Source organism: Sardina pilchardus, chromosome 7, assembly GCF_963854185.1.
Source record: "Sardina pilchardus chromosome 7, fSarPil1.1, whole genome shotgun sequence".
Classification (NCBI taxonomy): domain Eukaryota; kingdom Metazoa; phylum Chordata; class Actinopteri; order Clupeiformes; family Clupeidae; genus Sardina; species Sardina pilchardus.
This window is the reverse complement of record NC_085000.1, coordinates 29716229-29729190: the sequence shown is the minus strand read 5'-3', so window position 1 is coordinate 29729190 and position 12962 is coordinate 29716229. Positions and strand designations below refer to the sequence as shown.

Here is a 12962-nt window from a genome sequence, read left to right as displayed (position 1 = left end):
GTGACCGCCGTAACGTTAGTATATCGTCATAACGTTAGCATATTAGGCTAGGCTAACTGTATAACGTTATAACGTTACTTTCACAATACGCTGTATTCTTTGTTGACACAATTTTAAGTCATAATATGAAGAACAAGTTAATTACTGTGTCTAAAACAACCCTACCCTAAAGTTTATAGCGTATTCCTTGAAGTTATCTCTCACGGAGCATGTCTCCATGGGCGCCGCCATAATCCTCCCACTTCATTTTGTTGAGGTCGGGGCAGGTTGAGCTCCTACGAGTTCGCAAGTAGGAGCTCCCACTTCGACAGGCGTTCCAGTGCATCTTTCGTAGTTGGAGGTAGGATAAATCCCACATCCCACTAGTTTAAATGCTGTCTGGAATGCACCATTAGGACTGAAAGCTTGGTAGTAAAATACACATTTTTTGTCATGGATCCAAGTGTGCAGAGATTTTTTTCCTAGGTATTTTGCACACTTAAAGTTAAAATGACTTCAGTTTGTCTATGAGCCAATTTCACAGTGTCCAGGTGTCTGGCCTAGTTGATGGTAATGATGCCTTAATTGGCAGGGTAAAACATCTTCCTGTTTCTGTCTTTCCTGTAGACTGAGCTGGTCCAGAGGAAGTTAGTTTACACAGTGGCGACATCTTATGAAATAGGCTAATAGGGACCCTCTCCACATTATCACAAGAGTGGGATGATGTTTTGAATCTTGTCAGTGGCTTAAAGTAGCAAGATTCCCCCTATCGCTATGGTCCTTCTCAAAACTACTTTGACTGTTTTAGTCCCCAATGAAAGTTTACTCGTAATTGTTTATAAATAGACTTTGTTGTTCTTAGACCTGTCGTCGTTTAAGTTGTATGCTCTCGTGCAGAAGGTGAGTGTGACTTATTTGTTCACATTCTTTCTGTGTGTGTGTGTGTGTGTGTTTGTTCCAGACCAAAGTGGGGGATAAGTACTTCTCAGGCCCTGCCATCACGATGGAGAACACGCGTGTGGTCAGTCAGTCCCTGCAGCATTATCTGGAGTCCGCCCGGGTACGCCCTGCAACACACACACACACACACACACACACACACACACACACACACACACACTACTCTGCGTATGTGTACCCTTCCTCTCTTTGACACTCATCTTCTGACTAAGGCTTTTAATGAGCTCTCTGGAGTAGTGAGAGTAAATCAGCTGAACCCGTCTCCCCATTTCACCCGTTTGAATGTTTCAGTAGTTCTCCATTATGACTCTAGCAGCAAGCAGCTTTTGTTTTATATGCATGATCATCGACTCCTACACGATGACTGGTAAACGTGAAATGAATGTGCTGTGTGTGGTTTTTTTTATCTTCTGGACGTCAGGGAGACCTTTTCAAGATCCTCCACAACATCCTGCTGAACGGGGAGACGAGGGAGGCCGCCCTCAGCTACATGGCCGCTCTGGTCAACCGCAATGTGAAGAAGGCCCAGATGCAGGTGCGCAGCGGAGCTCTCGCGCTCTCGCTCATTGGCTCTCAGATTTATCACAGCGTTCTCAAAGTCTAACTCAAACTGCACTTTTCTCAGACAGCAGCTCTTTTCTCAGTCAAGTCTCAAGTCAAACAGTGCTTTTCAACACATATTTTGATCAGATTAGATTCAGTTGGTTTACTTTATTGCCTAGAACGACACATTTAGTATGTGTAAGATGCCTGTACATGTTGGCGCATGTAGTGTGTGGGTCTTAACCTTCTTCAACTCCTCGACCGATGTACTGAGATGAGCTTTTCACTCATTCTCTGGCCTCTGCTCTTCCTTTGTCCCTCTTGTCACCTCGCCCCCCCCACACACACACACACACACACACACAGACGGACGACAAGCTGGTCTCCACGGACGGCTTCATGCTGAACTTCCTGTGGGTGCTGCAGCAGCTGAGCATGAAGATCAAGCTGGAGACGGTGGACCCCTTCTACATCTTCCACCCCAAGTGTCGCCTGCAGGTCAGCACCGAGGAGACCCGGCTCAAGGCCACCATGGAGGAGCTGAAGGGCTGGCTGGGCGAGCTGCGTGAGTAACCCGGCCGCTACACCCACTGCAGATGCTGATGAGGGGGGGCGGCGGTAGCAAGGTGGCTAAGGAACTGGGCTAGCAAGCAGGAGTCAGAAGAGTTCAGGGTTCAATTCCCGGCTGCCGTTGCCGTGTCCTTGAGCAAGAATTCCGGCCATTTTTCGCATAGATTTCTCTTTCTCAAGGTCACTGTGTACAGTCGGTACAAACCCCCCCCCCCCCCCCCCCCCCCCCCCCCCCAGTGCTACCTAGCTCAAGTTGCTGCAGCCAACAGAGTAGAACGGCAGCTACAATGCTACAGTCTGGGGGCATAATTCTGCTTAACCCCGAGTTGCTCTGTTGAAGCTGATGTACATAAGTCACTTGGGATACAACTGTCTAAGAGACTACTGCCTGTCATTGTAATTCCCATGGCAGTGTTTGCTCGTTCAGTTCACTGCTTCTATCGCTCCTTCAGCTGTGTGTTCAGGGTGTGCTGTGGTGTACACAGCCCTGCCTCCGCAAATGGGAGGGAGATATAGGGTGCCTCTCATTCGTCTTTTTATCTATCCTCCCTTCCTTCCTTCCTCGGTCCTCCAGCTCGTTCCCACTGATCTATAAAGAACACTGGACAGGCTATCCCATTGTTGCCGCCCGATCATGCTTTAGCTCGATCAGTGGGAACGAGGGCCGAGGAAGGAAGGGAGGATAGATTAAAAGACGAATGAGAGGCACCCATAGAGGCTCGAGTTAGTGGCGCCATGAACACCTCCAGCGCATTAACACGCTGCTTCAAGAGCGCCGAGGTGTGGGCTGTAAATTGATTGACGGTTGAGCTTAAATGTCAGTAACCTTTTGCCAGAATTGTGGACTCTTTGTGAATAGGCTGCAGTGCTCAGCAGATTATGTGTGTTTGTGTTTGTAGATGTGTTGCACGGTTTCATTTTTCTGTAGACAAAACAAAAACAAAAGAAAAGAAAACTTCCCAGAAGATATTTGCCCAGTGTTCCTTGTCCGTCTGTTTTAAATGAAGGCTGTTCTTTCAACAGCCCGAAAAGAGATCAATTTGCCCGGGGCATCACAAAGCCCCACTATGAGCCTTGCTAATATATCTGCAACCAAATACTGACCTTGGCTCCCTGAAGGCACGCTTGCCTTTAAAATGCCTGTCACTGAGTAACTGAGAGGGGCCGTGCACTGTCCTTGTACTTATGAAATATTCCCTTCCTGTTGGACTCGCTGTGAGAGCCGTGCTTGTCTGGTCTGGTGTGGTCGTTCGCAGATGACAACCCGTCCAAGTTCTCGGAGCCAAAGTTCCCCACGGAGTGTTTCTTCCTGACGCTGCACACACATCACCTGTCCATCCTGCCCGGCTGCAGGCGCTACATCCGCAGGCTCCGAGCCATCCGGGACTTGAACAGGTACTCTTCCTCTCTCACTCACACACACACAGACACACACACACACACTCTTTCTCTCTCTGCCCTGAAGGCGACTCCTGTCTGTATATCACATTACAGTTGCACATTGAGGAAAGTAAGGGACACGGAGATGGTTTTGATAAGGCCCTCTGTAAATCTCTAAAGATGGCCACTGTTTTATTTAATCCACATTGTGGGGACAATGTGAAGGTTGTCGGGCAGCCTTTCGATCAAAGGGGATTACTTTGCTTGCTCCAGATCAGTGGGGCACTCTGCTAACACAATGACCAGATTAGCCTGGAGAATTACACGGTGTGCTCATCCACTACACCTCCCTTGCCACTCCTGCCCTAAACACACACACACACACACACACACACACACACGCACATACATACACACACACAAAACCTCTCTGGGTGATGCTCACTTAAAAGTGGAAGTCTTGTTTAGGTTTGTGTACATTATGGCTGTCTTGACTGAGCGCAAAGTCTTAAGAGTCTCATTAGTCCATAGTACTTGATGATACAGGCACTGACTACGAAAGTTAATGACCATGTCTGTTAGCGGTCGTGTTCTGCCTGAGCGCATGTCCAAGCATTGTTCTCATTAGGGTAGTCTTGAAGGCTTGCTTCATAAAATGGGCCGCACAAAGCTTGGGCCATGTAATGCGATTTCTTGTAGTACTCCTGTAGTACCCAAATGGACTCCCCTGAAGTCCTGAAGTCCCCCCTGTACCGCCCCTCCCTTTTTGCTGTGCTGGAGAGAGAGAGGCTGTATTATTTTACTCCTTATTGCACTTCTCCTTAGGGCTCCGTTAATGTAGCATTGTTTCCAGACATCTCCTGAAATAACGGCTTATGTGGGTTAGCGCTGCATTAGTGGCAGCCGTTCAACTCCTCCGCTTCACAACACTGGCCCCAGGAGGAGAGGAGAGGAGAGGAGAGGAGAGGGAGAGGGAAGCGCTCCGATTTTTGGATGTGTTTTTCCTCCTTTTCTTTTTTTTCTCCCCCCCCCCCACTCATTATGCAGCTCTCTCTCTCTCTCTAGAGCCACTAGGGCCCCCTGGTGTCTGAAATGCCAAATGCACTCAAGCAAACAAACCCCACACAAAGCTAATGACTTCTCTTCCAGACGTGTGAGCTGGGTGGGTTTGCACACACTGTGTGAAAGAATGTCCCCAGCGTTCACAAAGTAAGAGTGTGTGTGTGTGTGTGTGTGTGTGTGTGTGTGTCTGTCACAGAACGGTTGAGGAGCTGAAAAACAGCGAGAGCCAATGGAAGGACTTACCCCTGGCCAGTCGCCACAGGGAGATGCTGAAGAGATGCAAAACCCAGCTGAAGGTCGGCCTCCATGCAACCAAATACTTTTTTTTTTCCCCTTGTTGCTTTGTTCAGATTTATCGACATTTGCTCATGGGATAACTCCTCTGAGGGGTCTGCGTTTTCGTAGTGTAGTGGTGCTTTAGTGCTCTTAACATGCTATTGTACCCGTCCCTCTGTGCAGAAACTGGTGCGCGCCAAGGCCTGTGCAGACGCCGGGCTGCTGGACGAGAATCTGCTGCGCCGATGCCTGCAGTTCTACAGCATGGTGATTCAGCTCATCCTGCGCCTGGTGGACCCTGCCTACCCCAAGTGCGTACCACCTCTGCTGCCAACGCAGACACCTCTCTGTGCTTATTCTATTATTCTATGCCACTTGTCCATTTGGGGGCAGCCGTGGTGTACTGGTTAGCGCATCAGGCTTGTAACCGAAGGGTTGCCGGTTCGATCCCCGACCAGTCCACCACGGCTGAAGTGCCCATGAGCAAGGCACCTAACCCCTCACTGCTCCCCGAGCGCCGCTGGTTGGGCAGGCAGCTCACTGCTCTGGGTTGTGTGATTCACCTCACTGTGTGTTCACTGTGTGCTGTGTGTTCACTAATTCGGTTAAATTGGGTTAAATGCAGAGAACTGAATTTCCCTCACGGGATCAAAAAAGTATATATTCTATTCTATTCTATTTTATTTACGTGTGTGTGTGTGTGTGTGTATATATATACAGTATATCCCAGTTGTGAGTGCCACTGCCTAAATCCTGTTCACATCCTGTCTGCTCCAGCATGACGCTGCCTCTCAACCCAGAGATTCCCAAGAGCTTTGCAGCGCTGCCTGAGTTTTACATTGAGGACGTGGCCGAGTTCCTGCTCTTCGTTGTGCAGTAAGTAAAGGGCCTTCTTGTCCCGTGACTCGGTCCATCTTCTGCCATCAGCTTTTGAATTGGATATGAATGGCTTGTGAATTGGCTGTGAGAACCAATTGAATCGCCTCAGCAGTATGTCCCAACTCAATCTATGCCTGCTGTTTTGACACTGTGTGTGTGTGTGTGTGTGTGTGTGTGTGTGTGTGTGTGTGTGTGTGTGTGTGTGTGTGTGTGTGTGTGTGTGTGTGTGTGTGTGTGTGGTGTGTGTGTGGTGTGTGTGTGGTGTGTGTGTGGTGTGTGTGTGGTGTGTGTGTGTGGTGTGTGTGTGGTGTGTGTGGTGTGTGTGTCTCCATCTTGTTTGCAGGTACTCTCCCCAGGTCCTGTACGAGCCTTGCACTCAGGACATTGTGACCTTCCTGATCGTGTTCATCTGCAGTCAGAACTACATCCGCAACCCCTACCTGATTGCTAAGCTGGTGGAGGTGCTGTTCGTCACCAACCCGGCCGTGCAGCCCCGCACACAGCGCTTCTTCGAGATGATGGAGAACCACCCGCTCGCCATCCATCAGCTGGTCCCCGCCCTCATGAAGTTCTACACCGGTGAGAAACACATCCAGTTGCCTCGGAGGAATGCGGTCGGAGTATACACAGAGCACACGGTTGAGGGTTTTCCAGGGGTCATGGAATCTCTGGAATGTCATGGAATTTAAGAAATTCCAGACTTGGAAAGTCAGGGAATAGCAATGTTGTAGCAGTTTAGAATAGGCTTGCCAAAATACATTAATTCAAATACATTTCCACTCATCATTGATGTATATCTTGTATAGCTTTACTGCTTGCTTGAGTAGCCCAACTGTGTTTATTCAGTGCCTACTTATTAATCTCCTAGTCTAAAAAAAGTAGAAGATTCAAGATCATTGGTCGGTATGCCGAAGTATGGAAATCCAGGGCTTTTGTCAGGGAAGGAAAGTTATGGAATTTTACTGTTGTAAATTAGAATGTGTAGTAGAATATAAATATATATGTTATGTTTAATAAAAAATATCAATCTATAGTTTAAGCTTTATAATACACTGGGGTGGTTGAAGTGTAGTGGCTAAGGAGCTGGGCTGGCATGCAATTGACTGAGTTGCACTAGGAAGAATGGCCCTATAGTCGTTATAGTGCCAGCCAAATGAGAAATAGGTATATAAGTATAGTATATTGTAATATGATAACACATTCCATTTAAATAAAGAGGATTGTTGGAACTGAAAGTAACCCTATGTTGTTCACATGCAGATGTGGAGCACACCGGTGCTACCAGCGAGTTCTATGACAAGTTCACCATCCGCTATCACATCAGCACCATCTTCAAGAGCCTGTGGCAGAACATTGCACATCACGGAACCTTCCTGGAGGAGTTCAAGTGAGTAGGCCATCGCTGTGGCACATGCTTAGATCCGTGTTCATCGCTTCAGTGTTGTTGGTAAAAATATGGCATACCGAAGTGAGACACAAGATCCAGTCACGGAGAAGTACAATCAAGAGGCAGAGTTTAATTGGGCTGTATACAGGAGAGAGGCACACACGATGCACATTGCACTGACTTGACACAAAATTATCCAGCTTAAAGTACACAGCAGCAAAGGATAGATAATCATTCAGTAACAGTGGCAGTGGAGTCAGGAGTGGCAGTGGAGTCAGGAGACATCCAGGCTACCCTAATCAATGACGCCAATGGTATTTGATGCCAAACAAACAAGAAGTGATCTCAACCCTGGCGCCTTACATTATCCATGTTTGGGACATGTCATACAGGGTCATGAAGTAGCATCATGCTTTTAGTGTCAAAGTGACCTACTAATGAGAAATGCAGAACATTAAACCACATATTGGAATACTGGACATAATGCTCTATTCCATTTCTCTCCGTGTGAAACGGCATATAAGCCAACACCAAAAGAATAATGCAATTGAAGTCCAGAGTAATCACAAAAGATGAGAATCCTAATGTTATGAGGGATTGTAAACGAGCACTCACCCCTCTGTTCCTGTCTGTTTCCATGTCCGGCGTAGCTCCGGAAAGCAGTTTGTGCGCTACATCAACATGCTGATCAACGACACCACCTTCCTGCTGGACGAGAGCCTGGAGTCCCTGAAGCGCATCCATGAGATCCAGGAGGAGATGAAGAACAAGGAGCAGTGGGATCAGCTGCCCAGGGTTAGCACATCTATGTTCCCTCTGCAGGAGACTGACTGACCTGCGCTCGAGAGAATATCTAAGAGTTCAGATATATCAGACAGTTTAACAGACTTAAACATGGGTGCCGTTGTATGTATAATTACACACAGCATTTTAAATATTAAGTGAACATTTGTTTTGGCTACCATAGCTGTTGTTTGTGCTCTGATTGATGTTCATGTGCTTAGGGGCAATGTATAAATGCAAATATGTTCACAGCAGGACTTCCAACTGATTTGTTTAGAGTGAGTTGCAGCTAGGGCGTTGTGGCATCACTGTGTTTTGAGTTCTGTGATTGTTGCGTCTCCTGACTTGCCTCTCGCTCTCTGATCGGTCCCCAGGAGCAGCAGCAGAGCCGGCAGTCCCAGCTGACCCAGGACGAGCGGGTCTCGCGCTCCTACTTGGCTCTGGCCACGGAGACTGTGGACATGTTCCACATTCTGACCAAGCAGGTCCAGAAGCCTTTCCTTCGACCTGTGAGTAACCCCCAACAACACACACAATCACACGCACACGCACACGCACACGCACACAAACACACGCACACGCACACGCACACACACACACACACACACACACACACACACACACACACACACACACACACACACACACACACACACACACACACACGCACACACACACACACCCATTCACACACACAAACACACCCTCTGCCCATTGGTCAGCATGGCCAACTGGTTAATGTCATGGTGTTGGGTGTACGAGCATCCTGCTCAGTACAGTATTTGGTAGTGTCTGTGTCTAGTAGTCTGGCTGTCTGGAACTGTGATGCTGGGTGGAAAAAGGACAGTAGAATTTGTTCTTGGTCTTTTGCCTGTCTCGAGTGGCAACAATATCTGGGACATTAAAGCGTAAGTTTGGCGGAAAATGAAAATAAAGCTATTTTCAGAATGAAAATACATCAACTAAGCCGTGGAGGAAGTAATTTTCGCTCATCACGCAGTACAGAGCTAGCACTGGCAGGACCTACAGCCCAAAATCGCAAACAGTGGGTCAGCATTGGGCTTTCAGCCATGCGCTTTCAAAATCGCAGTTTTAAACCACTAACATTGCTCAAAACAGCTGCAAACCTCGTCAGCAGCTTGCTCTAGGTGTCTACACATAAAACGAAGCACCAATCAGTCTGTAAACTTTGGAATAGTCTGTATACGTGGAATCAATTCGAGACCGCAACACCGTCTGAATCACAGAAATGTCTCGCGAGATCTCACACGGAAGCACGGGAGCTATTCCTACGGGTAGTCAAAATTGCATTTTTAAACCACTAACATTGCTCAAAACAGCGCCAAACCTCGTCAGAAGCTTGCTCTAGGTGTCTACACATAAAACGAACCACCAACAACTTGGCTCACGAACCCGACGTTTATAAAAGAAGACTGTTATGAACACTAACACCTTCCAGTTCCTCACGAAGGAAAGTCCACGAGCTCTCGTGTGAGATCTCGCGAGACATTTCTGTGATTCAGACGGTGTTGCGGTCTCGAATTGATTCCACGTGTATACAGACTATTCCAAAGTTTACAGACTGATTGGTGCTTCGTTTTATGTGTAGACACCTAGAGCAAGCTGCTGACGAGGTTTGCCGCTGTTTTGAGCAATGTTAGTGGTTTAAAAATGCGATTTTGAAAGCGCATGGCTGAAAGCCCAATGCTGACCCACTGTTTGCGATTTTGGGCTGTAGGTCCTGCCAGTGCTAGCTCTGTACTGCGTGATGAGCGAAAATTACTTCCTCCACGGCTTAGTTGATGTATTTTCATTCAGAAAATAGCTTTATTTTCATTTTCCGCCAAACTTACGCTTTAATGCTGCCCAAACACCAGATAACTGATAAGATCTGACACTGTGACGGAACTGCTATGAGTCTCGTCGATTTGTTTGGGGCTTGGCCACAGAGTCAGAGGGACAACGCAGATAAGATGAAAAAATAATTCAATTTAATTGTAGGGCTTACCAAGTCAAAGCAAGCAAATCCGGGTGACAAAAAGGAAAAGTAATTTACGACAAAAATAGAAGAATAGCAATGTAAATATATAATAGCAAAAACTAGTTCTCAGAGTCACTAGGCCTATAGTCAAACACACGAGACAAGACTAGACTAGCACTGACAATGACTGACAAAAAGGTGAACATATACACAGGTGACCAGCACCATTCTTAATTACAGGTGAACACAAAACAAACAATTAACACATAATTCACAAGACAGACTCTGAGTCAAAATAATAATATTTCTCTATAAACTAATAACCAATTCAAATAAACATAACATAATAAACACATTCAAACAGGTAGTTACAGGGACAAATACACAAAGCAACTTGATCAGGATTGCCCTGCTCCCCCCCTTCCGCGCTACCCACATGAACGTGGCCAATTCCCCCGGAACACAATAAACAGTCCATTGTTCCCCGGCGGCACCCCTTTACTGTCGGACAGTCAGAAGTCGGAGAATGCAGCAGCCGCCGGTAACCAAACATGCAAACACTTTACACAAAAGTTTGTGCACCAACTTTGTATAAATAAAATGCATAGTTTTAATACTCTTATCTAGTCCATATATTTTGACGTGAGTGACATTGATGAGAACGTTGAGTTTGTTCGTGTGTGCGTGCGTATGAAAGAAGTTCGTGCATTTGTTTGTGTGTGCGTGTGTATGAAAGGAGTTCGTGCATTGGTTGTGTGTGCGTGCAGGTGTATCCAATAGTTCGTACATTACATAAATCCATAGTCTGTGCCGACCAGGCGATAGATATGTGCGGTCACACTCGGGACCGTCACACACCCCCCCTCCTCAGGTCTCAAGCCGGCAGGCGGGAGAGGAAATCAGCAGTGACATTATCCCGTCCCGGAACATGGCTGATGGTAAAGCGGTAGGGCTGCATGGATAGGTACCAGCGTGTAATCCGTGCGTTGGAGTCTCGCATGCGGTCCATCCATTGTAGAGGCCGATGATCTGTCTCAAGGAGGAACTCACGGCCCAAGAGGTAGTACCTAAAGGCGTCAAGGGCCCACTTCACCGCCAGGCACTCCTTCTCGACCGTAGAGTATCGCACCTCCCTGGGATAGAGTTTCCGGCTGATGTAAGCCACCGGATGCCGATGTTCAGGTTCTCCTTGGAGGAGCACTGCACCTATGCCTGTATCCGAAGCATCAGTCTGCAACACAAAACTCTGTTCAAAGTTAGGACAGTATAGTACAGGTTCATTACACAGGGCGTTCTGGATGTCTTGGAAGGCCTTCCCGGCCTCCTCAGACCACTGGACATGGACAGGATCGCTCTTCCGTGTCAGGTCTGTAAGAGCAGCTGCCCTGACCGAGAAATTGGGTACAAATCTTCGGTACCACCCAGCCATACCTAAAAAGGATCGCACCTGCGTTTTCGTCTTGGGGAAGGGGCACTGGCGAATGGCATCCAGCTTTTGTACCTGGGGCTTGATTACTCCCCCACCGATCACATACCCCAGATACGCCGTTTCCTTCCTGGCGATGGCACACTTGGTTGGATTGATGGTCAGGCCAGCCGCCTTGATCCGCTGCAGCACATCGCCCAGATGTTTTAGATGCTCGTCCCACGTTTTACTGTAAACTATGACATCATCCAAATATGCTGCCGCAAAGCCATTGGTTCCAGCCAGCACCTTGTCCATCAATCTCTGGAACGATGCTGGGGCCCCATGTAAGCCAAATGGCATTACAGCGAAGTGGAAAAGACCCCAGGGGGTCCGGAAGGCTGTTAGCTCCCTGGCAGAATCGCTAAGAGGGACCTGCCAGTAGCCCTTTGCCAGATCTAAAGTAGTCAGCCATCTTGCGGAGCCTAGACAGTCAATGATATTGTCAATTCTTGGTGTCGGGTATGAATCAAACTTTGAAACGGAATTCAAATACCTGAAATCAACGCAGAAGCGTAGACTCCCATCTTTCTTGGGCACCAATACAACCGGGCTGCACCATTCACTTGTAGACGGCTCAATGATGCCCATTGTCAGCATCTGGTCGACCTCCTCCTTCAATGCCACCAGGAGACGCTCCGGGATGCGGTAGCTCATGCGACGGGGAACAGCCCCATCACACAACGTTATGTGGTGCTCTACCAGTCTGGTGTATCCTGGCTTCTCACTGAACAAGGCTGAGCTGCTGAGAGGATGGATGTCAGCTAACTGGGCAGGAGAAAGATGGTTAAGGTCAAGGGCGCCCTCCGATGGTACAGGTAGGTACTGCTCCTCCACCTCTTCCTCATCCTTCACATGCCGGATCATGAACACCTCAGCGCTCTCCCCTGGTCGCTCTCGCCACTCTTTCAGGAGATTGATGTGCAGCACTCGCCTGGAACCTTTCTTCCCCTCCTTAACGACCTCATACGTAGTAGATCCAAGCTTACGAGTCACCTGGTATGGTCCCTGCCACTTTGCCAGCAATTTGCTGGTATCGCTGGGCAGCATCACCAAGACCTTGTCTCCTTCTTGAAAGCTTCTGGCTTTGGCTCTTTGGTCGTAGTAGGTCCTCTGGCGTTGTTGTGCCTGTTCCAGATTCTGTTGGGCGAGCTGTGCCATACTCTTCAAGCTCTTCCTCATCTGCAAGACATAGGCGAGTGTGCTCTGGGACTGTGGAACCTCCTCGTCGCTCATCCAGGCTTCCTTCAGCAGGGACAGGGGTCCTCGTACGTCCCGGCCATACAATAACTCAAAAGGGGAGAACCCGGTCGAAGCTTGCGGGACCTCACGATAGGCAAAGAGAAGGTAGGGAATCCAGTTATCCCAGTCAGCACCAGATTCACTCACAAACTTGCGCAACATCTGTTTGAGGGTCTGGTTGAACCGCTCAGTCAAACCGTCGGTCTGTGGATGATAAGGTGTAGTCCGTATGCCCCTTATCCCTAACAGTGTATAGACCTGCTTAAGGAGCTTTGACATAAAATTAGTTCCCTGGTCTGTGATTATGGCCCTAGGGAAACCCACTCTGGAGAACAGCTGAATGAGACAGGTGGCCACCGTTCTAGCCTTCACTGCCTTCAAAGCAAATACCTCTGGGTACCTAGTGGCATAATCAGTGATCACCAACATATAGCGGTTTCCAGCTTTGCTACGCT

The 12962-nt window shown here is 48.1% G+C and overlaps 1 protein-coding gene across 2 annotated transcripts in view; it reads left to right on the top strand.

The window, feature by feature from the left end:
- ube4b (ubiquitination factor E4B, UFD2 homolog (S. cerevisiae)) overlaps positions 1–12962 on the top strand; it is a 34157-nt gene that overhangs the window by 13707 nt on the left and 7488 nt on the right. For both annotated transcript variants that reach the window (XM_062541721.1, XM_062541720.1), the window contains 11 exons: positions 941–1039; positions 1361–1474; positions 1849–2047; positions 3309–3447; positions 4691–4790; positions 4954–5081; positions 5548–5646; positions 5993–6228; positions 6910–7036; positions 7687–7831; positions 8194–8328. In XM_062541721.1, coding sequence (XP_062397705.1) covers positions 941–1039; positions 1361–1474; positions 1849–2047; positions 3309–3447; positions 4691–4790; positions 4954–5081; positions 5548–5646; positions 5993–6228; positions 6910–7036; positions 7687–7831; positions 8194–8328 — 1521 coding nt within the window. The remainder of the gene's footprint in view (positions 1–940; positions 1040–1360; positions 1475–1848; positions 2048–3308; positions 3448–4690; positions 4791–4953; positions 5082–5547; positions 5647–5992; positions 6229–6909; positions 7037–7686; positions 7832–8193; positions 8329–12962) is intronic.